We start from the raw sequence: 26,083 nt of genomic DNA on the forward strand, positions 1-26,083 counted from the left end.
AATGGCTCCTACGGCCATACAATGGTAGGTGCGACCATGAAAATCTCAGAATATGTTGTTGGGTTATAAAATTTTCAAACCGGAATAGCTAATCGGTTGATTTTAGTCAAGATGATTTGTTTTATAGCTTAATGAATATCTTGACCTTGAGAGGGAGCTATATAACATAAAGTGTTTATTATTTACAATTTCATAAATTTAGAGTCGATTTCGACCTCGACAACGATCACTAAATATTGTAGGATCGCATATGCTTCTATATGTTCATTTGAACCAAATTCATGACCCCATACCAAAACTTTGTATTACCTTTAAGAATCTTTACAGAAATATGCAAATCGTTTGATGATCTACATTTGATAATGACACTATTTATTATTTATTTTAGGAGAATTTATATGTAGTCCCTATATATTTCTTTTTGAACAATTTTAGCCCCAAAACTTGTTTTGGGTTATTCGTGATAAATCAAATGGATCGTGACGAAGACTTATGTTCTTGAGCTGCTAGTATCACGATATATCGATATCATGTCTGTCATGGCTTTGTGAAACGGTTTATCCACTTTATGACATCTCCGTAGGTCGCCGACAAAGATATGACTGTCATGGAGTTGGTTTCGAGAAACGGCCCCTAGAACTAGATTCTAGATCTAATAATAATATTAGGCTAGACAGAATCACAGAAATAACCGTCTGGTATGGGTCATTCTTTAATAAAACTGACATTTGTTGACATTATCCCAGATAGCAAAATGTTGTGGGGCCCATCTGGGTTTTAATTTTTATCTGGTTACAACTGGGCTGGCCCACTTGGCCCAGATGGGCCAGCCCATCTATGGCCCACATGGCCCAGATAGGCCCCTTGTGGGGCCCAGCAATCTGCACAAGGGTTACCTATTGGGCACCAGATGGGCCATGCAGGTTTTATGTGGGACCTACCACATTCTATATAGATCTATGGGTCAAGTGGGTTTGATCTGGGCCCATATGGGCCAATGTGGTTCTAAATGGGCTTCATATTGTTTAAATGGGTTCTATTTTTACCCAGTTGAATTTATTTATCCCATTTCAATTTCCAGGGTTACCAGTTGGGTTTAACTGGACCAGTCGTACCATTTGGCACAACTTTCAACCAGTTGAAAGCTCCAATTAGCAGTCTTAATTAGTGGGTTATGTAGCACGTGTACTAATTAATTTTGGTGAATGGTGGTTCAATGGTAGAGTCTGTATGGTGAATGGTGTTTCAATGGTGGAATCGTATGGTCAATGGTGTTTCAATGGTGGCATCTGTATGGTGAAAGGTGTTTCAATGATAGAGTCTGTATGGTCAATGGTGTTTCAATGGTGGAATTGTATGGTGAATGGTGTTTCAATGGTAGAGTCTGTATGGTGAATGGTGTTTCAATGGTGAAATTGTATGGTCAATGGTGTTTCAATGGTGGCGTCTGTATGGTGAATGGTGTTTCAATGGTGGAATTGTATGGTCAATGGTGTGCCAATGGTGGATTCTGTATTTGTGAATGGTGTTTCAATGGTAGAGTCTGTATGGTGAATGGTGTTTCAATGGTTGTATTGTATGGTCAATGGTGTTTCAATGGTGGCGTCTGTATCGTAAAAGGTGTTTCAATGGTAGAGTCTGTATGGTGAATGGTGTTTCAATGGTCGAGTCTTTATGGTGAATGGTATTTCAATGGTGGAATTGTATGGTCAATGGTGTGCCAATGGTGGAATTGTATGGTCAATGGTGTTTCAATGGTGGAATTGTATGGTCAATGGTGTTTCAATGGTAGAGTCTGTATGGTGAATGGTGTTTCAATGGTGGAATTGTATGGTCAATGGTGTTTCAATGGTGGAATTGTATGGTCAATGGTATTTCACTGGTAGTGACTTTGAGAAAATTAGGTGTCCCTTATACTTTGAACTACAATTTGCTCTGTGAATAATACCCTAGACTCCTCAGGAACAATAATGGATCTTTAGTTTTTTCTACAATTTGGAGTAATTTTGGATCTGATATGTGTCTCTTTACCGTGAGTAACTGTGCCTGTGGTCCCACTCATATGACTCTATGATGTACATTATTATACATTTGCTTACATGAACATCTGTTCAGTTCAGTTCAGTTTATTAATATCATCATTTCGCAGCCTGGGCTGAATTGCATGACAATTTACAATTAAAAACATATCATATTTCTTTCACAATTGTTTCAAATATACTACTAGTTAAAATACCATATAATTAACAAAGACAATGAATTGTCATCAATAGTTAGATCACTTTCTAGTGACAATTCACAATATTAGCATTAAGAATAATTCAATGTATATATATATATATATATACAACAACAATATTTGCATTAATAATATTATCTAATTTGGTTTTGCATCATTCAGTAGAGATTGGGTAAATAAGTCATTGATAAGGTATTTGAGTGCTTAATTGAACAAAAAATAACCTTGTTGATACCTGTAATGCTATGCGTAATACCCATGTTCATGCTTCGGTAATCAATTATGCCCCTGGAAATATAATTATATGAGAAATATGTTCTGATTTCAAAATATATATCGATAATAATAATTAAATAAATAAATAGTGACACCGGTTTCGTCAAAAAGAGTTAGGCGTACATTGTTTTCTATTCACCCCTTTTATACAACCTTGGCATTATTCATTTAGGCAAGTTGTCAGAAATGGAATGGAGCTATTCTGATATCTTTTTGTCCTGGCATTGATAGATTTGTACGTTCGGCTGGTCCTGAGCTGCATGGAATGAGTTATGTCGTTGAGAGGGAACACATTCGAGTATATATGGGAACGTACACATGCTTCGGCAAACTTTGTACATAGGTCATGCCTTCTTTCTTCTAATGTTTCCATTGAAGCTTCTTTGAGAGTAGTTGTGTAAGTGAGTTCAGCTCCAAGTACAATCCTCATCGCCCTCTTTTGGATTTTTTCCAGTGCACTAGTCTGCAGCTTTGTGAGTCCAGGGTGCCACACCGGTGCTGCGTATTCCAGAGCTGGCCGGACGTAGGACTTGTATACGGCAACTAGATCTTCTCATGGGATTCGAAATCTCTTCAGTCTGCTCAGTATATGTACCCGTTTCTTGCTCTTCGACATCATTTCTTTGACTTGTTTGTCCCATTTTAGGTCACCTTCGCCGATACTAAGATCGTCTACATACTTCCATGTATGCAACTCTGTCGACTCCAGTGCGTCATTGATGACTGCTAGAAAGGCTAGGGGGCCGATCTTTGTTCCTTGGGGAACGCCACAGGTTAGTTTCTTCCAGGAGGAGATAGCGCTTTGGTATTTTACTCTCTGGTGCCTATTCGTTAAAAAGTCGGCGATCCACGGGATGATTTCCGGACGGACTCCCATATTTAAGAGCTTAGTCACAACCACGGTGTGGTCTACCGTGTCGAACGCCTTCGAGAAATCTGTGACCACAAGATTTCCTACAAAATCCTGTTTGTCTGATTCCTTGTAGAATTGATTCATCATTTCAATCAAACAGTGTGTAGTTGATGAGCCTTTGAGGCTTCCATACTGATGTCGTTCAATATTTGGCCCCATGTCATGTTGGATCCATTTAGCCACGAATCCCTCACAAACTTTCGCACATTGGGATGTTAGTGACACAGGCCTGAGTTTTGTGATGACAGGAGGTTTCTCTTTTGGCACGGGAACAACATCTGCGTCTTTCCAGATCTGAGGGACCTTGCCTTCCCTGAGAGAGGAGTAGAAAATGTCTGTCATGGGTATGCTGATCTCGCAAGCAAATTCCTTGAGAACTCTGTTTGGCAAGTCATCAGGGCCGATGGCTTTCTTAATGTTGATCCTGTTCAGCTCCCAATACATCTCCCACACTTTGACCTGTGGAGGCTCTAGAGAAGGAAGATATGTCGGAAGGTCGGAAGTACTTAGAGGCAGTCGACCCTGTGATGTAGATGAAAATTCCTGGTTAATGGCATTAGCTATTTCCTCATCACTGGCTTCAGGGAGCGTTGGCACAGATATAGGAGAGCGTTCTTTGATCTTATTGGCGAGGAGCTGAATGCCACTATGCCACTTCGAGGGGTCTGAAGATCTTAGCCCTGCTAAGGAGTTGTCATAGAAGTTCTCCTGAGCCTGTTTGATTTGGTTGCTGGCCAATTTCTTGTAGCGCTTCCATTCGGTTAAGGAACCTTGGGCAAACGCTTCCTGACGCATCTTGATGGTTTCTTTCACTCGTGCGGTCATCCAAGGCTTGTCAGCACTGTGCAGTTTGACTGATCTACTAGGAAAGTATTTATTTACTGCTCCTTGGATCAATGCATAAAAAGCGTTTGCTTTTGATTCCGTTTCTGGTACGGAAAGGACTTCCTGCCAAGATTGGGATGTAACCCACCTTCCAAACTCGTGGATCCCTTGATATGTCATTGGACGTGATGTTTTCTTGAGTACCTTGTTGGGAGCCTTTGTTCTATTCTTTGCAGTCCATATCACCGTGTTATGGTCACTCATTCCCAGAGGAGACTCAATGGCGGCTGACATGTAGTGTTTTTTCATATTGGTCAATATCAAATCAAGAATCGCCTCACCTCTAGTTGGCTTATTTACCATTTGTTTGAGTCCATGTACTCTCAACAAAGGGTCTACATCTACCCGGTTAAAATCTCCCAAAATAACAAATCCACAGTCTACATACATAGTGCCTAAAACATCAATTGAATTGGTTATGTGATCAATCAGGGCTGTGTGATGAGGGGATCCTGGTGGGATATACACTACACATACAATGATACTTGATATACATCTAGGTAATCTATGCGGTCGTATCCTCAACCAGACACATTCAAATTCATATTCAGAAGGAACATATATCATGGTAAGGGGAAATATCGGTATATCTTTCTGAACATACAATGCTACTCCCCCACCACGCCGTGTATGGCGATAATCCGTGAATGTCAAGTAATTATTTATCGACAACTGTTCATCTGATATATCAGGCGTTTGCCATGTCTCAGTTATAGCTGCTATGTCAATGTGTCTATTGTTCAGTATAACACCAAGCTCATCCGTTTTGTACACAATCGATCTAGCGTTCGTCATGAGAAAACTTGGCAGAGCGTGATGGGCTGCTTTCTTCGCTGGTTCTACATCGATGGAGACCAGTGTCCTCGGCCGACATTCATGCTGCTTGTCATCATTGTCCGTCCGATTCCCAGTCACAATGCTAATACTCCGTCGAAGATTTCGCCCTCCTCGTTTTCCCCGCCTCGTTTTTGTTCGTGCTAATCCAAGCTGTTTGATCAATTGTTGTGTGTCTCGATTGAGAGTAAACGTTCTGTTATTCAAAGCTCGGAGTTGATCTCTAGTATACACCACAGAGCTTGAAAGTGAACACGCCCCTGTGCATTCACGTAGTTTTCCATCCATGTTGGGCACAAATGACAATTCTCCAACACAAATTTTCACCAAACAGTAAGCAATGTAAATTGCCAACAATGTGTTTGCCACTATTGTTACTCTGATGAAGATCATTTTCACGTCCAATATCACACTCCTTGCTTTGAAAAACTATATTCTCAGTTGGTCATTCATTCATATACTATATCACAAGCATGAATCTTCAGTTACTATCGTCTCAAATGTCCGGATTAGGGTGAGATTATCCACTAAATCCTATAGTCAAATAATCATATATGTCTGAGCTGTATCCATTCACTTCAAAACTCGTTTTTGATCACAGTTTGTTGACATTTACTCACCAAGCAATGTTTGGGGCCACAATAGCTAAACAATTCAAGTTCTATCCGTGAGACCATATGTCGTTCACAATCACTCCACTAGCGGGAACTGCTGGCTTGGGTCAGCGGCAAAAGACCGTTCCGAAGAGTAACGCTGGAATTTGTAATCAGAGTGCTCAAAGCCGGGGCTCGAAGTTCAAACAAAATGCAGCATTCAGCAGTCTCCTTTCAAAATCACATCATCTAACCTTAGTTCTCAGGTATGGAATAAAACATAAACAGGTATATATGTTTCCAAAAGTGGAAAGAACTTGCGAAAAACGTGAAAATGTTATAGAGATTTTGACCCTTGCTGCTGTCATGAAGCGCATCGAGCAGACAGTTATTGTTAATTAAAGCAGCTTATAAATCATTCTATTTTATTACAACAAAATAATATTACAGTATTAGGGGCACACCTTTAGAACTTTTATCAAGTTATTTATCTGATCGTAAACAATTAACAATTATTAATGAAGCTGGTATACCAATTGATGGTATACCATTCGGAAGTACCACTGAAAATACCATACGGATACCATTCACAAACACCATTTAAATACCATTCGGATACCATCGAGATTACGCTCGCAACGTTGTACGCTGAATGGGCCTTGGCGGGGGGGACCCGGGGATCTGGCGCGGGCGAGTGGGTCTGGTCTCTCGTGCGTCTCTGGTCTCTCTGGGAGCGGACATGTGTAGAATTTGATGCACGTTGAGGATGGTCCATTATTTAATTTATACTGGGAATCTCGCTCAACAAGCCTAGCTTTTCTGAGATTCCCTTTTTTCCCCTCTCAGTTAAATCAAGCAATTTAAAATATGTTGTTTAATTCTCAAACATAAATGTACTTTGTAAACTTATTTGATTACGAACATACTTGTCAGTTTTTCGTTACTTGTATAATTCATTTGTTCTATTATATATTGTATTACTGTATGGTTTATATATGTCATTTAATTTGTGGATATTTGAGTGGAAAATAAATAAATCAAATCAAAAAATCAAATCAAACGTACCTGGCATTGGGCACCATATTCATCTACCAGTAAAATACCATTCAACCTAATAATAACTTTTTGGACGCTCATTTGCATAATCACCAATGGTAGATGAATGGTACTATTTACACCATTGAAATTTGAATATGAAATATGCAAATTTTGTAACATTAATCTACCATTCACCAATGGCATGGTAGGCCAATGGTGGATGGTAGGCCAATGGTGGGTGTTGAATGGTAGGCCAATGGTGGATGGTGAATGGTAGGTGAATGGTAGGTGAATGGTAGATTGGCCTACCATTCACCATCCACCATTGGCCTACCATTCAACATCCACCATTGGCCTACCATGCCAATGGTGAATGGTAGATTAATGTAACAAAATTTGCATATTTCATATTCAAATTTCAGTAGTGTAAATAGTACCATTCATCTACCATTGGTGATTATGCAAATGAGCGTCCAAAAAATTATTATTAGGTTGAATGGTATTTCACTGGTAGATGAATGGTGCCCATTCAAGCGTAGCGAGCGTAATCTCAATGGTATCCGAATGGTATTTAAATGGTGTTTGTGAATGGTATACCATTGGTATACCATTGAACATTTTTTTGTAAGGGAAGGCCCATCTGGTATACACCTGGTTTTTATATGGGCCACGTGGGCTCCGTTATACCTGTGGGTTCTTGGTGGGAAGGCCCATCTGGTATACATCTGGTTTTCAGCTGGGTGAAGACAATGTTCAACGTGCGATTTTCACCACCAAAAACCCACATGGGGCCCATATGGGGCCCATATGAATTCTGTATATGTGAATGGTGTTTCAATGGTAGAGTCTGTATGGTGAATGGTGTTTCAATGGTTGAATTGTATGGTCAATGGTGTTTCAATGGTGGCGTCTGTATCGTAAATGGTGTTTCAATGGTAGAGTCTGTATGGTGAATGGTGTTTCAATGGTCGAGTCTTTATGGTGAATGGTGTTTCAATGGTGGAATTGTATGTTCAATGGTGTGCCAATAGTGGAATTGTATGGTCAATGGTGTTTCAATGGTGGAATTGTATGGTCAATGGTGTTTCAATGGTGGAATTGTATGGTCAATGGTGTTTCAATGGTAGGGTCTGTATGGTGAATGGTGTTTCAATGGTGGAATTGTATGGTCAATGGTGTTTCAATGGTGGAATTGTATGGTCAATGGTATTTCACTGGTAGTGACTTTGAGAAAATTAGGTGTCCCTTATACTTTGAACTACAATTTGCTCTGTGAATAATACCCTAGTCCTCAGGAACAATAATGGATCTTTAGTTTTTTCTACAATTTGGAGTAATTTTGGATCTGATATGTGTCTCTTTACCGTGAGTAACTGTGCCTGTGGTCCCACTCATACAATGTATGACAGTTGGTACTTGTGGGTTCTTGGTGGGAAGGCCCATTTGGTATACACCAGGGCAGCGTTTCATGAAACCGTCATAACTACAAGTTCACCGACATCCCATTGAAACACGTGTTAAACTTAATACACACGTTTCAATGGGATGTCGGTGAACTTGTAGTTATGACGGTTTCGAGAAACGCTGCCCTGGTTTTTAGCTGGGCCCAGCCGATGTTCGACGTGCGTTTTTCACCACCAAAAACCCACATGGGGCCCACTTGGGGCCCATATGCGTGGGTTCTGGGTGGGAAGACCCATCTGGTATACATGTACATCTGGTTTTTGTATGGGCCACGTGGGCTTTGGTCCGCCCATACAAAACCCAGATGGGCCCCAGATATTTTGCTATCTGGGAGGTCTAGAGTCAGGCGGTCAAACTCAGACTAGGGTGTCTGATCGCGCACCCTATGTTGTGTGCTAAAATGCTCCCCATAGAGATTGCACGCATCCCTATGTGGTCTACGTGCATTGCGTGACCATGCAAAATCGGTCAATGATTTTATGAAGAAATTGAAATTCAAACCTTAATTACTCATGATCCTGAAGATGAAACTCAATAAATGTGGTGTCATATGAAAGAGCAGGTTTTTCTCCATATTCCCCATAGGGGGCCACCCCCGGAATTCTAAAAATATCTTGGTCAAAACAGCGATTGAAATGTTGTTTGCATCCTAGCTCCAAATTTAGCCACTTTCCTGAGCCGCGCCCCCGCGGTTTAAGTGGGGCTAGACGTAAGGACAATATCCAGGTGCTTTTTTTTTCGCAAGCCCCAAGGGATCATTCGCCGCAACAGTTTGAAAATACCCTTCCCACATTTTTTAAATCAGCTAATTAGGGAGGCGTGAGCTCCGCTCAGTCCAAACCATGGTTACATCGCGTAACATCTGCGCGTATAGTGAATGAAAGTATGGATATCTTGGTAGTCAATGGCAAATATCGCGGAGACAACGTGGCTCAAGCTGCAAGATGCGCATAACATGCGTACGCTATGCATACGCTTTAATCGCGCGATACAGCTGTTTGGCTAAATTTAGCAAAACAACATAACTTTGCGTGTACGTCTTTTTCGTTGATTCTGATCAAAATGCTATGAATATTGCAGCATTTCGAAGAGGCTGTATCTTTTGATGGAAATATCGGTTAGACTTGAAATTTGAAATGTATTATTCTGATTACATTTTTAATTCAAAATAAATATCAAACAAAAATGGTGAAAAACGATCCCAAATTGAAAATTGAAAAATTGTTCAGACACCCTACTCAGACTCAGGAGCCAGATGGAATCTCAACGGAACAACCGTTGATTATTAGTCTAGGCCTAGATCTAGATCTACTTATTTTCGGTTATTCTAGGCCTACCGCCTAGACCTACATGTAGATTTAATAATAGGGTCTACTAGATCTAGTTAAAAACTATTCATTCATATAGATCTAGGCCTAGGTTCTACTTTAGATCTAGGCGACTCTAGCTAGGCCTATGGGGTATGGTGGTGTGACCAAACTTTCGCGCGTGACCAAAGTTCGCATACTAGTACTAGTACTAACACTAAAAGCGCTTACCGGTAAACAAGAGAATGATACGCCATGCCTGTGCTGTGTGGGACTGAGACAACAAAATCTTTGAGCACCGTCGACAACTCCGTGCGACATAAAAATGTGATTAAGCTACCGTAAATCTCCCGTTTATAAGGCGCACCCCTATTTTGAAGACAAAAAATAAAAAATAAATAAAAAATCTGGGAAAAAATTCTGGAAAAAAAAATTCCTCAAAATGCTACTTTTTAGTGGTTTTCGAAAATCTCTGTGTATCAACATGAATTACATAATGCAAATAAAGAATAGGATCTACTATTTGAAGTTAAACTATGTTCCTAATTTGAAGGGAAGAGAGTTTTTTTTCTTTCTTTTTTCTTCAAAGTCCCGATAAATTATGCCCCTTCACAAAGCACTTTGCCGGCCGTAGCTCTGCTGTGTCTTCAGCTCACTCACCTGTATTGTGCAGCTCACTTACACGGTGGATAACGAATCACCACTCGAAAACTAGCCTGTCCAAATTTCTGTTTGGACTCGTAGGAAAAGTTTTCTGTCATCTTTAGTTTTAAAAACAACATTGTTACTAGGTCTAACTTAGTTCACAAGCACTTCAACTGTGCCTCGTAATAAAATGAAAGTATTTTCGAACACTGAAATGAGAGCCGATCTGATCTGGTTAACAAAAAGCCCCAAAAGCCACAAAAAAGCCAATTCTTTGTTGGCTTTTGTGTTTGGCTTTTTTGGCTTCCCTTCAAATTAGGAACGTAGTTTAACTTCAAATAGTAGATCCTATTCTTTATTTGCATTATGTAATTCGTGTTGAGACTCAGAGATTTTCGAAAACCACTAAAAAGTAGCATTTTGAGGACTCAAAATATCCTTTACCTGTGTATAAGGCGCACCCCCGACTTTTGATTTTTGCCGACGGAAAAAAGTGCACCTTATACACAGAGATTTACGGTAGTCTTTCCACGCTTTTTATCATATTAAACAAATTGTGTTTTTGTTTAAATATGAAAATCAGTTTATTAGAGGGATTGACTCCGAAAAATAGTGATAAAATTCCAATTTCTTACGCAAAAAAACAGGACCCTGCGCGCCTGCTTCCACCGTATCTGTGTTTGTGAATTTCAATGAATCTATGGGTTTTGTAAGAATACAAATTTAAATAAATAAAAGGGGGAAAGTGGAGAGACAGAGAGAAAAGAGCGAGAACTCATGTACATGTATGGCTGACATAAAAAGGAGACACATGATAAACTGTTTAAACAAACAAATGACATGCAGATAGGGACTAACACATTGTCATTAATACATGTACGTGAACAATCAAAAATATTGTCTTTTATTTGCAAAATTTAACAAGGTTATTTTTGGGGGGCAAAATTTCAATGATAGAGCGAAATTATTATCTTTTTCAAAGTTTGGAATGTTTACATACATGTACATGTAAATAAAGACCATCACAAGAGGGCAGTAAATATCATGCACGAACTTAGGTCACACTTTTTGACAGACTTCGGTAGTGGTAAGCCTTTCGATATTCTCGTCTTATCATTGGTTTGAAGTATACAGCCTCGGAATGTTATATAATCTGATTATATGATAAATTACAATTCTTATGACGTATGGAACATGATATACATGTATGTTGATCTGGATGTTTTGTAATGTGCAAGAAAAGAAAAATCTCCACAAACTTTGGTCACCCCTTCATATATGAACATGGATTGTAAGTATCCAGTCAGCCTATTGGGTTGGTTTGTTGTTTGTTTTTACCTGACTTATAAATTGTACACTGTACATGCTTGTAAGTATTAGCAACCAGGAGATCAGTGCCTTTAAGTCCTCTCCAAAGGGACTTGGTATTGAGGTTTAATGCCTAATACCAAAGGTTGCTAGTGCATCAACTTGGATTCAAACCCACGACCACTGCTCTACATGTACCACTGAGCTATTGCGCCTCCTTGAACAGGGGAAAGTATGCCAGAAATAAGGAAATGTACATAAACAAGTCGTATTTTAAACAATTTTGTTGCTGGCAAACTGCATTCAATTTTTATTCTCCTGATGCACTCCCTTTCTCTTAATTTCTAGGGAGCCCACAATCTGCAGGATGTCTGCTAAAGCATTGTCCAAAGTCCTGCAAGATGATGGGCTCATATGCCAACTCACAGAGAGCATCGATCCTGTTGACTACTACTTACCCTTATTTCGCGACCTCGGTTTCCAGGCCGCTGTCTCAAATATCATTGGATGGACCGAGCAGGATTATCAGGATATTGTTTTGCAGTGTTTGTCTATGTGGATAAACGCGAACGGAAAAAGAGCAGGCACAAAGCTTGTGGAGATACTCAAAGGGGTGGAGATGCCTGTAGTAGCGACTTATTTAGAGCAAGGTGAGAAACAATTATTAGTTGGAAGAAAGAAAGAAAGAAAAAAAATGATTACATTGTGAAAGAAATTGGAGCAATAGGTCATTTCTGGAATGTAATGGAAAGCTCAAATGATAACTTACTATTTGTTTGAGCCTACAATGTAATTTTATGAGGGAGTAGAGGAAAGGGATTAATTGAGAGCCCTCTTCGCACATGTGCACTCATTCTTTGAAACAAAATGTGTTCGCTGACCCTGAACTTGCCTTAATTTGACATTTATAATAACGGTGAACTAGAGTTAAATTCTATCTATGGAAAGGAAGGAGGGAAAATAATCTCTACTCCCTCATGAAATTCCACTCCCTCGTAAAATTCCACTCAGACTTCAAACAGGTACATGTAAGTTTATCGTTTGAGCTTTCAATTTAATTTTGTGAGTCTCATGAAGAGACTAATTGAGATTTTGTAGCTCAGCCAAACACATTTTGAATTTCAATTTGTATACAGCAGTCAGATGAAATGTCAGGTAATTTGAACGTGGAACTGTAGTTTAATAAACACGTACAACAAATTACATCAATTTATAAACGTGAAACAACCCCAACCCCCTTTTTTGCCTAAAAGTTGGATATGTCGGGCCTTAGATTGAACTTCCTAACTTGAAGGAAACAATATTCAATAACTTGTGTTTTTCCTTAGGCAGGGCTTAAATTAATCCAAGGCCACCAAGGCCATGGCCGTGGATGCCCCTTTGAGTGGCCTCAATGCCCCTCTCATTGGCCTTGGAGATTTTTTGTGCCCTTTCCAATTCTTCCTATTTGTGCTGTAATATAGGAATGTGCCCTACAGAATACCTCAAAATTCTGAGGTATAGGAATTAGGAACATCATTTATCATTTATCATTTACATAGTATATCTTTATTTACGGGTTTTTTATAACAAAATTCAATTTCTGTCTAAGAAACTAGCTTTTTAAGGGAAAAAGTCCGGCATTGATTTTGCATGTTTCGTTATATCAAATATATCGGTATGTGGGACAACAGTGAAATATTCACTCACATTTACCGGTAATAGTTTTAAGTTATAAATAACACAATTTTAAACGGAATTACATTTTTTTAAATGGGATTGCATTGTCCATGATAAAAATTTGGGACAGAAAAAAGACTACAGTTGTATATACATATTACGTTCCAATTTCGGAGCTAACGTGCAAAAATGGCTACCCGACGTCACATGGACATAGTCATGTTTGTGGTTGCAGTGTAGGGGTAGGTCGTTGCACTCCGGCGAAAAACATGTCCGCGCGTTCGTGAATAACTAGCAGGTCATTTGAACACTGAAAACTGAAGCTAGAGGGCTGGTTTGGATCTCAAACACTGTAATTTCATACCGACATACACTGTATGTCACATTACTAAATTACGAAGGACATCGCACCCGATTCTCGTGGTAATTTAAGTATTGTCTTGTACATGTATTTAAAGACCGACTTAAGCGTCATTCTTTCTACATTTGTTTATGAGGGTTTTTTAAAACCTTTCTAATATCATGAAAATTTCTGAGAAAATATGTTGATAAATTTGTGTAAAATGTAAGAATTACTGCTGTTACCAAAAATGTGCAGAGGACGTACATAACGTCAGTATTGTGTTTTTATGCCTCCAAAACAAAGTAGCGGGAGGCATTATGTTTGCTGGTTGTCTGTCCGTACGTCCCGTTCTCGTGATCGCATTATCTCAAGAACCAATTGATGGATTACCGCCAAACTTGGGTCATGTATGTATCTTGCAGAGCTAATGAAGTGATTACCGTATTTGCTGGCGATAAGGCCGCAGCGCCGTAAAGGCCGCAGCGCCGTAAAGGCCGCACCCCCGATTTTGACATTTTGTTGTTTGTTGCCGAAAACCCACGCGGGGAAGGACCTTCATTTAACATCGAGGTGCAGTTAAGGGCGCTGATTTGTGCTTGTAAACTTGTCACAAATAATAGTAACAATGTTTTTAGAAGAATGTGTAAGATCATTAATGTGAATTAAAAACAATAGAGTACCAGGTCCTCGGATAGAACCTTGTGGTACACCATTTGTTATATAAAAAAAATTGAGGAATTATTATTATAAACTACATATTGAGATCTATTAGAAAGATTACTTTCAAACCAAGATGACAGACAAATGTTAGTGTTGTTGTAGTTTCCGAGTGGTGAGTCAACACACTGATTACTGAGCTGGGAGACATTGCCAGGCATAGCGCCATATAGGGCGCACCCCGACTTTTTGATATTTTTTCTTCCAAAAATACTGCGGCCTATACGCCGGCAAATACGGTAGATTTTGGGGTCACGAGGTCAAAGGTCACAGGGCTCATTATGTACATGCAAAAATAGCTCATGATCGCGTTATCACAAGAACCGATTGATGGATTTTATACTGCCAAAATATGGTCATGTATGTATCTTGCAGAGCCAACGAACTGATTAGATTTTGGGGTCACGAGGTCAAAGGTCACAGGGCTTATTATGTATGCAAAAATAGCTCGTGAACGCGTTATCTCAAGAACCGATAGATGGATTAGCGCCAAACTTGGGTCATGTACATGTATGTATTTTGCAGAGCCAATGAACTGATTAGATTTTGGGGTCATGAGGTAAAAGGTCATGGGGCTCATTATCTATGCAAAAATAGCCTGTGAACGCATTTATTATTATTCCAATTTATTAAACCTAACTAACTTCTTCTCTTTATTTCAAACATTCTCTTCAGAACTCAAAAGGAGACCAAACTTCCTGATTGAGGATACCTCCCTTGGTACTCTTGCATCAAAGCTAGACTGTACATTGGTCTATAGGAAGCTTGGACTACTTCTCCTGGAGAACAACTGTATGAAGTTTGACAAACTGATTAGTTTTTTCAACGTCCTAGTTGCACAGCGCGAAAAGGCTCTCTTCCATGTAAGACAACAATGGATTTCTTTTGACTTTTGTTCTCTTTTGTCTTAGTTGCAAAACATGAAGAATAGTATCACCAAACATCTTTTAAAATGTGCTGAAACAGCAGACTCTCACTGTGTGCTCTGGTGTGCCAATCAAGTGGTTCACTGCATCTCAGAATGACTGAATGATTATGAAACAAACAATATAAAGGAACAAACTAATACCAACACAAAATACAAGCAAAAACAAAATTCTGACACTTCAAGGAGGTATCCATATATTCTACATTTAAAAGCTTGAAGCCCCTTATCTGAAATGTTCCGTACAACATACATGTAGGCAGGGAGCAATTTCCACAGCCGGACAGCAGTTGGAATGAAACCTGTCTACAGTACATGTTTTAATGACTGGCAAGGAGAGGGCATGGGAAGGCATAGAGAGACTCAAGCGGATGACTCTTGAAATTGATTTATATTCTGAATTTAACATCAAGAGATTAAAGGTACTACAGTATGTCTCATTTGCAGGTCAAAAAAAGGAAAAGGTTAAATTCCAACGGCATTTGGAAGACAATACTTATTTAGAACTTCCCTCAAAACGAAAGGGTTTGAAAATGGCTTTTTGTGGGAAAATAACGACCATTAGTTGTCGAATCGACATAAGTGTTTGCAATCACCTACATGTAAGTAATAGTCTGATTTTCAGACCCTTGTACCGAATGGATGTACGGTTTGTGCTGCACAAAGATTCAATCAGTTTAATTTTGGCCATTACAAGTAGTGGGTTATTGATGTCGACAAATGCTCATGTGCCTGTTCCAGCTCATGTTATGTATGTTATTAACAAAATAAAAAAGTTGTCAGTCATTCACTCAATAGTGTCTGACAGGAAAGTCTAGAGAGTAAACTGGTTTCCTTGCATAATTTTAATACTAGGACACTGCTAACGTTTAAATTTCACAGATAGGACATACGTGACATATATAATTCCTGCAAAGTTCTACAGAATTTGATGTTGGTCTGCAAAAGGGACATAGTATCTTTAAAGGGGATGTCAGGGGAGGGCAATGAAAATTTGAGCAAAAAATGCCCGAAACCGATTAAGAATAATAAAGTTATGAATTTTTGAAGGTGCGATCAATCAAACACATTGGCAATTCTGTGGCACATCTTGCCACTTTAGGTATGAACAAATAAATTGTTGGCAGTCCTTGTTAGGAGATTGAGACGAATAGGCCAGATTATTTTGCTGCAGCTCAGATGATGAATATCTGTAGAGACAATATTTTCTTTTTCTTTCTTGTCTAGGTATTAATCAAATGGAGAAATCAAGTGGGGTCAAGCATAACATTCCTTGAAGAACTCAAGAAAATCCTCCTCAAACATGGCCTGGAAGATGCTGCCCGACAACTTCATCTTATGGAATATGGCCCAAATGCTGGTATGTGATATGAAAATGCAATGTGCAAATCTGGGGAAGGGGTGTCAGGGGGTGTGGTCCCCCCTCCTTTTTCCCCTCTGTATTGCTTCTCATAGATTTTTGTGACTTTGTCAGTCTCTACCCCCCCCCCCTTTTGCTTTTGCCCCACAACCCATATACATGTGTACATGTAATTATCATTATTTATTATCTCCTCGACAGAGAAGTCAGAGGGGATAAAGTAACGCTGCCGTCCGTAATAAATCTGGTTTCTGTTCGATAACTTAGTAATTTTTATAAATGTAATGCTTCCTGGGAGAAATTTCAATTACTTAAACATATTTGTTTTTCAATTACAGATCGATCAGTCAATCTTATTTACTGGGTGTAAGCCACAAATATGTTTAAATAACTTTAGTAATGTTTGACGGATTTTAATGAAATTCGATAAGAAGGTACATGGTATCAAAACACAGCCTAAGTTCGATTTCGGGGTATTTAGGTCATAGGTCAAAGGTAATAGCTCATTAAATATGTGTAAAAAGCTAATTATTCGAAAAAATGTGGTTTCCATTCGATAACTTTTAATAGTAATGTATGATGGATTTTAATGAAATTTGAAATGAAGGTACATGGTATCAAAATACAGCCCCAGTTCAATTTCTAAGTATGTAGGTCAAAGGTCAAAAGTCATAGCTCATTAAATATGCAAAAATACATAAAAATGTTGTGGAAGGATATGGTAAAGACAAAAGAAAGAATATAATAAGGTTGCTCTGAATGATGAGGAGGAATGTGCAGAACAGGAAGAAATGAAGAGAATATCATCACGGGATGAACCCCTATGTAACTTGTGAAGTTGTAAGAGCTAGGAAAATGCAGACTTAAATAAATGATAATGATGAAATAGCAAAGAATTTAGGAGTATCATGGGTACCAATTCAATGGAAATTTGTATTAAAAAAAAGAGCCCCCGTCAGTACTAAAAGAGCCGTGAGAGAAGGCTTACAGGGGCTGTTTTTTGGAAGAGCCCCCGTGGACAAAAATTAATTTGAGCCGTGAATGAGTGTAATTTCAGATGGTTTTTGCACAAGCCTTGGCTTGCTGAAGATGTTTACTGTGAATCTTATAGTTCTAATGTGATTTGGCAAATAATTAATAGTTCTGTTGTTTTTGTAAGTTCTGTCTTAATACTACTGTTCCTTTGTTTATAGTGCAGATGCTTTTATGTGATCTCTTTTTTTGTTTGTTTGTGTTTCACAAGTGCGTCTTCAGTATTTGATTTCAAGTGAATTGAGCACCTTACAAATCACATATGGGAGGAAACTATTAAACGTCCATGAAATGGCCATTCAATCAGTCATAACTTCTACTGACATAACTATCTTTCTCAAGTATAAAAGAACTGTGTAGTGGAGAAAGTCCTGCTTTGTTATGCCACCGCAACGAAGTAGCAGAAGGCATTATGTTTTTTGGGTTGTCCGTCCGTACGTCCTCGTTCTTGTGAATCGCGTTATCTCAAGAAGCGATTGATGGATTCCTGCCAGACTTGGGTCATGTACACTTTATGTATCTTGCAGAGCAAATGAACTGAATAGATTTTGGGTCATGAGGTCAAAGGTCGAAGGTCATAGGGCTCATTATGTATGCAAAAATAGCTTGTGATCGCATTATCATTAGAACCAATTGACGGATGGATTACTAACAAACTCAGGACATGTATGTACATGTATCTTGCAGAGCGAATGAACTGATTAGATTTTAGGGTCATGATGTCAAAGGGTCATACATTTATATAAAATAGCTTGTAATCACGATATTCTGAGATCCTGCTAATGGATTACAATCAAACTTGAATTGTAAAAATTGCTTCTGTTTTGGTTTGTAAAATCGCTCTATGGCGGAGGCATCATTTTCTTTATAAAATTAAATGAAGAAATTTCTCTGAAGATTTGAGCAAAGAGTCTTCTGTATGACCCAGTATTTCCAGTGTAATAATATTAAGATCAGGATGCAATTATAGAAAACAAATCTTTTTAGATATCTCCACGATTTGCTTGTATGTCTTAAACAAACAAAAACCCATCTCTCTCTTGAGATTTTGTGTTGCTTTTAGTATTCTAACTTTCAATATTCAACTTTCGATGTCTGACAATCAGAAATTTTCTGTGTTTGTATAAGATAAGTAATAAGTTTGTACTTGACTCTACTCTATTTTCTGTCTTACAGCCTCATCCAGTGCCGGATCTAACCCTCCAGAGGAGCATAAGAGAAAGCTCTCAAGTTCCTCACCTACCCCCTCTACCAGTTTTGCAAAGGTCAACAGTTCTAGGTCAAGCACAGATCAGGTTCAAGGGCCAAGTGAAGAGGTCACAAGGTCAAGGAATCTGGGCGAAGAAGGTCGGAGGTCGATAAATCTGAGCAAAGAAGGCAGGAGATCTAGAAGGAGTACAGACGAGGTCAAATCGGCAAAGGCTACAGATGTCGATCCGAAAAGGTCAAAGTTAGCAAAGAAGTCACCGGATGTGCCTGCACTGGTGCCAGCCAGGAACGGAGGGCACGTTTTGATGGGAGCTGGGAGTGTTAAGAAGGAAGTAGAAGAGAGAGAGAGGACTGGTGTCAAGGTAAGTAAATCTGTTATCATTCCATTTCAAAGTTGTAGTGTTACATTTAAGTAGTCTCTCTATCAGGAATAAGCATGAGCTTGTTTGGATGCTGTCAAATCCACATTTTACCAAAGGAGGGATGGGAAGGAATGGATTAACAAGACATAATTGATGCAGTGCTTGAGAAATAAGTCTGACTTTACACTACATATTCTTTATTTTTTCTTCTTCCAATGTTTTGTTGTGGAAGCCCCCAGTTATGGAAGATGAAATAATAAACATGACAAATTTATGAAGATGCTTTAGTGGTGACAGATGCCCTGTATACATACAGAAGAGTACCATTTTGCAAAGCTTGGAATGTGAGGCATATTTTTTTTTGCATACTAGTTACATTCATTGAAAAAGTTGAATGTCAGGTAAGGACATCATGAGTGAGTTTTTATTTAATTCATAATATCTAGAAAAATGTTTAAGTCTTCCTTGTGTTTGCCAATAAGGATAATTTATTTCACACTGTCAGAATGATTTTTTGTTTTGTTGTTACCATGACAGCTTTCTTCAACCAAGCCTACCACCATCCCGAGGCCTAGGCCCCTAGGTATCCATCAGGGAAAAAAACTCCAATCAGCTAGCAATTCTGCTAATCGAGGTAAAAGTAATTTCTTAATGGCTCCTTTTCTGACCTACCCCAAACATCATTCATTGTTGTTTGGAGATCTGATAGTGATGAAATTTCCATTACAAGTCCCAAGAAGTTTCTCACTAGATTTATAGATAAATTATTGAAAACTTGCCGGATAATAAAAATAATAGTAACAAAAATAATGATAATGATGAAACTAATTAGAATGATAATAACAATAATAATCATAATTAATGTTAATAATATTTTTTTACCAAAAAGAGCATCATCAGCTTCAATGCTGTTATTCCTTAGAGCCCTGTAATTATTATCACCCCAGCAATTTACACCTGGGTAGATTGTGGATTAATGTCTTGCCTAAGGACCGTAATGCTGGAATGGGATCCGAACACTCAATCCTTGGAATGAGTGTAAAGTGAATGACCTACTGTACCACAAGGATAGTTGAGTGACATATATGGGGCAATGGGTCTATTTGGAAACTGAAAAATGTATTGCCCCAGCATATATCCTTACCTGTGTTTGTGAATTCAGTGTGTCTAATGATCAGCAAGCATTTGTCAATTTTTACCCGTTGGTGGTTGCACCATTTACAGTCTATCCCATTCAACTTACTTTGTTATGCCTCCGTTACGAAGTAGCCGGAGGCATTATCAGAGCTGCCAACTAGTACGGATTTTCCGTAATTGGTACGGAAATTAACGACCATTACGGAATGTTGTCTCAAATTACGGATTTAAAAAAAAAAAAAAAAAAAAGATTTTTTTTTTTTTTTTTTTTTTTTTTTTTTTTTTTTTTTTTTAATGAATTAAATATGATTTATCGTAGCGAGTGCTGTGAATAGGAGCCATTTTTCATGATAAACTGTGTTGTGATGACCTGAAATTCAATACTTAACATCTTTGTGTGAGTAAAATCACCAAAAATTTCAGATAATCATGCGTCCGCGCAGTGTTGGCGTGTCGTTTTTTTAGATTCATAGCGCCGCATAAGAAATTACTGATTTATACCCCAAATTACTGATTTTGAGCCTTGTGATTACTGATTTTCTGTTCTGGAGGTTGGCAGCTCTGCATTATGTTTTCGGGTTGTCCGTACGTCCCGTTCTCGTGATCGCGTTATCTCAAGAACCGACTGATGGATTCCTGCCAAACTTAAGTCATGTATGTATCTTGCAGAGCCAATGAACTGATTAGATTTTGGGGTAACAAGGTCGAAGGTCAAAGGTCACAGGGCTCATTATGTATACAAAAATGGCTCGTGATCGCGTTATCTCAAGAACCGATTGATGGATTCCTGCCAAACTTAAGTCATGTATGTATCTTGCAGAGCCAATGAACTGGTTAGATTTTGGGGTCACAAGGTCGATGGTCAAAGGTCACAGGGCTCATTATGTATGCAAAAATGGCTCGTGATCGCATTATCTCAAGAACCGATTGTTGGATTCCTGCCAAACTCAGGTCATGTATGTATCTTGCAGAACCAATGAAATGATTCGATTTTGGGGTCACCAGGTCGAAGGTCAAAGGTCACATAGCTCATTATGTATGCCTATAAATAGCTTGTGCATGCATTATCATTGAAACCGACAGATGGATTACAATTAAACTTGAATTTAAAAATTGTTTCTGTTTTTGTTTGTAAAATTGCTCTATGACGGAGGCATCATTTTTGACTGCGCGCAGTCAAAGTTCCATCTAGTTCTTTTTATTTTTTTCTTGATTATATTTAAAAATAAAGCTAACTAATCATCAGAAATTGTCTTATTTTGTCTATAATTAGTGACACCAAATTTGATATTTATTTAATGATTCAATTGCTCATTGCTTATTTATCAAGTTATCACTGGCAAAAAATACTTGAAACAGCATGAAAAGAATGAATGATAAGTCCCAATTACCTAGAAAACAAGCATATTCATATCTCATATGTATAAGTAAATAGCCGAACGAGCACTTGCTAATCCAACCACTATGAAGTTTGCATCCTACACATTTAACACACCTGGATGGAGAGGAGCAATGTAGATAATATGCCTTGCTCAGGGACATATTAAGTGTCTTGCCGGGGCTCGAACCTGTGACCCACTTACCAGTGATACTTATATGTATCTTTCTTTCTATTCTACTCTCATTTGAGGTCCTATGGATATACCTACATGTAGCAAAACTGAGGAAATGGAGACCGTCAATCCTTCAAGAAGTACTCCCCTACACGTCACACAAAAAGAGTTCTATGACATTTATCTACTTTCATCCTCAAAAAAAACAACATATTTTCGGAAGATGGAGAAACTCATTCAAAGGAATGGGTGGAAAATGACATCTCCTTTTGATGGTAAACTTGGCGTACCGATATTAAAAAGCATTGAGAAGGACGTCTCAAACTGTTCACATGTGGTTTATCTTATCACGAAAGAGGATCGTGAGAATGTAAATGTGGATATCACCATGACGATTGAGATGGCCCTCAAGTCTGTCACAGGCATGGGTTTAGGAGGCAGAATTATTCCTGTGTACTGTTGTGATGAATCTCTCGTCTCGCCGGAGATGAGGAGCTTGACCGGAGAACACATTCACGCTAAAACGCTCGAGAAAAGATTGAGGAAGAGCATCGATGTGAACATCAGGAAGAAAAGAGAAGAGGAGTATAGCTCTGTTTCAGGTGAGTTTAAATGACTTCACACTCTGGTTTGTGGAGGTATTGGTGTTTCAAGTTCAAGTTTCAAGTTTATTTGTTCCACATTTTTACCAAAAATATAGACATTTCCCCCCGGGAAAAAAAAAAATGCATTTTTACATTTTTTAACGTTAATTTTACCTTCTTTTTTTTTTAGATGCCCCCCCCCCCCCCCCCCCCCCCCCCCCGGCGCTCAAGGGAGGGGGGGTGCAATTTTTGAAATTAAGTGTGCTGAAATATGAAAATCGTGCCGGCCAATATTTCACTCAGTGGGGGGGGGGGGGGGGGGGGGGGGTAGGGTGGTCAATTTTTTTGGGGGGGCCCTCGGAACTGCCAAACATTACGTTTTTCCTGGAATTATTCTGTTTTTTCTCAAAATTACTGTAGTATGTTCATGAATACTTTTTTGGGGTCACGTACTGCACGTCAACCAAATGCCCTAAAATGTTGATCACTACTTCAATAGAAAACACGGGTTAAAACATACTTAAAGAGAAAAAATATTCTCAAAAAGAATGAAACGCTGTGTGAAGTGTGTCGCACATGGTTGTAAGTTTCTTTTTAATGAAATCCTTTTTTATTTTGCTTGAAATGTTGTTTGTTGCCATCATGGTTCCTTTCCTCCAAGCAAGTTAGCATCTATGGAAAGATTTTTAAGCCTCTGCTACAAAGTAGCCGGAGGCATTATGTTTTCTGGTTGTCCGTCCGTCCGTACGTCCCGTTGTCGTGATCGCGTTATCTCAAGAACCGATTGATGGATTACCGCCAAACTTAGGTCATGTATGTATCTTGCAAAGCCAATGAACTGATTAGATTTTGGGGTCACAAGGTCAAAGGTCACAGGGCTTGTGTGCAAAAACAGCTGGTGATCGCGTTATCACAAGAACCGATTGATGATTTCCCCCAAACGTGGGGCATGTATGTATCTTGCAGAGCCAATGAATTGATTAGATTTTGGGATCACAAGGTTTAAGGTCAAGCTCACAGGGCTCAATATGTATGTATGCAAAAACAGCTTGTGATCACACCATCATAAGAACCGGTGGACGGATTACCATCAAACTCAAGACATGTTTTTGTATCTTGCAGAGCCTTTGAACCGATTAGATTTTAGGGTCAGGAGGTCAAAGGTCAAAAGTCATGGGGCTCATTATGTTTGCATATAAATAGCTTGTGAACGCATTATAATTAGAACTGACAGATGGATTACTATCAAACTCAGGACAGGAATTTATCTTACAGAGCCATGTATATGAAAAATAGCTTGTAATCATGATATTCTGAGAACCCGTTAATGGTTTACTGTCAAACTTCAATATTAAAAATTGCTTCCGTTTTGGTTTGTAAAATCGCTCTATGGCGGAGGCATCATTTTTGACTGTGCGCAGTTGGAAGTTCCATCTAGTTTGCTTAAATACACGTGTAGCCATTGGCTACAATTTTTTCCCCAAACATCCCCCCCCCCCCCCTAGCTCCTGTTGTCAGTACATGTACATGCACCATAATTAGAAACACACTAAAAAAAATATGATTTTCTTTTAAAGGATGTCTCAGATAGACAGGAAGACTGACGAAAGGTTGAAAGCTGTTGCTGGAACAGTTGTCAAGCATGGAGATATAGATCATCTTGGGAAGGCTCTCAGCTTTGGACGAGTAGATGCTGTATCCACCGTTACATGTACTGTATTGTATGTAAACACAAACCTGAACAATCCACATGTACTATATATTTGCCTTGCCTTGCCTTAGGGCATTATTGTACATACTGCATGTACTAACATTTCTAGGATAGCACATCAAACTGTAAATATCTGCCCTTTACATTCGGTTCAGTATATTTTTTCAAATGTATGCAGTAACCTGTTGACTCTGATTTTCACTGAAATTCACTCATTCCCATACACATAACGTAGGTACCAATTGGTTCCAGTAGAAAATGATTTAAATGTTGTTCATGAATTAAAATGTTTATTTCTATTGCTATTCTAATGATATTTAGTTTTGGATAAATTATTATATAATATGTTTGTAGGATTAATTTTCAACTTGACCGAAGTTCACATTCCTGGTAATGTTTATAAAAGGAAATTCATGTTGAAATCGCAATGTAATGGTATCTACACAGGTACATGTACATGTACTGTATATATAGGCCTACATGTATTTGCAGTGCAAATCCAGTTGTGAGTGCTACTTTTTATATTAGGGATCCTGTATTTGCTGCAACTTTTTTAAACTTTGAAGATCATAGCTACCCAATTTTTTCCACTAAAGAACAGCCTCCAGGCTTTTTTAGGTGTGGCTTGAAACTGTTTTTATTGTACAACACAATATTATTAACCCCTCAATATTTCTGTTATCAAAATTTCAATGTATTATTTTATTGCATTTATGCAATTTTGTACTTTTTATACCATCAGATCGATATACAGGTAGGTTATTTTCATACAATCATTTTATCATGGTTTGTAAAATGAAGACAAAATGAAATGAATTGAAATGAAAACAAATGTACATGCAGTCTGTATTGTCTAATTATATAATATTGACTGGCCTTGAGGGGTATATCAGAAATATTGACCAAGCTCAGATCATATTGCCCCGAGTCGAAAGACGAGGGCAATATGGTCTTAGCGCGGTCAATATTCCTGATATCCCCCGAAAGTAAAGCCAGTCAATATTTTTATTGTTATCCAAATCAGACATCTAGAGCAAATACAGACATCCACCATGACAATCTCAAGAACTGAACAAACTTTGTCAAACCAACACTGTGAATCCAGTGCTTGACAAAATTTTCGATACACTACAAACAGTGTGTATTTGGTGTGATTATTACGTCACAATAGAGTGCGCGCAAAGAGCGCAGGTTCTCGTACGCATAATATAAATAGATGCGCAATGAAAATGCGAGACCGTAGAAAATACCAAGGTATATTTTCACTCGTCTCTACACGCAAAGTCAATACGCGCAGGGAGACCAAGGAAAATACAAAGAATATACCCCTCCGTTCCCACTGCTAGTGAAAACTAGGGCAATCCGGTTTTGTAAATGACCAGCTCAGATGTCTGATACGGGTAATAATACATTTATACTCTTCGCCATAATCCAATCTCATAGATTCGAAAGAAATACAAAGTTTACATTACAGTGTATAAACCATATATGAAATGTTATGAAAGTAGGCAGTGTAAATTATATTTGAAACTTTAGAAAAATATAGAAATGCAAATTAAAGATGTGAAATTCAAGGAGGTATCAAGAGGAATACGGTACCCCGGTATTACTAAATACTAAATGTCTGTTATATATATATATATGGTTGTGGTGGTTATTTTACCTGACTGCTAAGGAAGCATAAATGCTTGTTAGTATTAGCAACCAGAGGACCCACGGCTTAGTTGAGGTCCTCTCCGAGGTACCGGTATATACATGTACATGTATATACTGCTTCCTAGTCTGTTTTGTGGATTTATATTGATAAGAAGTATTAAGGATTTGATTTTATGTTAGGTGCTGTTTACCTGCCATATGAAGGTTCTATTCATCACACTTATGAGGTTTTAGATCTCTTGACTCGGGCCTGGTAAATTTAAAAGGCAAATATGATGTCCCTTTTTGTTTAACTGGGGACTTTAATACAAGAACAGGTCTACTTGATTTTAT

General features: G+C 38.5%; 1 protein-coding gene across 1 annotated transcript; it reads left to right on the forward strand.

Moving 5' to 3' along the window:
- The first annotated feature begins 11,517 nt into the window (after positions 1–11,517).
- LOC100891968 lies at positions 11,518–24,987 on the forward strand. The gene is made up of 7 exons (XM_003730669.3): positions 11,518–12,152; positions 14,897–15,084; positions 16,374–16,506; positions 18,715–19,109; positions 19,647–19,743; positions 21,877–22,401; positions 23,961–24,987. Exons 1-7 carry the CDS (start codon positions 11,870–11,872, stop codon positions 23,972–23,974), a joined length of 1,635 nt encoding a protein of 544 aa, XP_003730717.2. The 5' UTR covers positions 11,518–11,869; the 3' UTR covers positions 23,975–24,987.
- The last annotated feature ends 1,096 nt before the right edge of the window (positions 24,988–26,083 follow it).

The sequence above is a fragment of the Strongylocentrotus purpuratus genome, unplaced genomic scaffold, assembly GCF_000002235.5.
Source record: "Strongylocentrotus purpuratus isolate Spur 01 unplaced genomic scaffold, Spur_5.0 spur5_scaffold_1, whole genome shotgun sequence".
NCBI classification, from domain to species: Eukaryota; Metazoa; Echinodermata; class Echinoidea; order Camarodonta; family Strongylocentrotidae; genus Strongylocentrotus; species Strongylocentrotus purpuratus.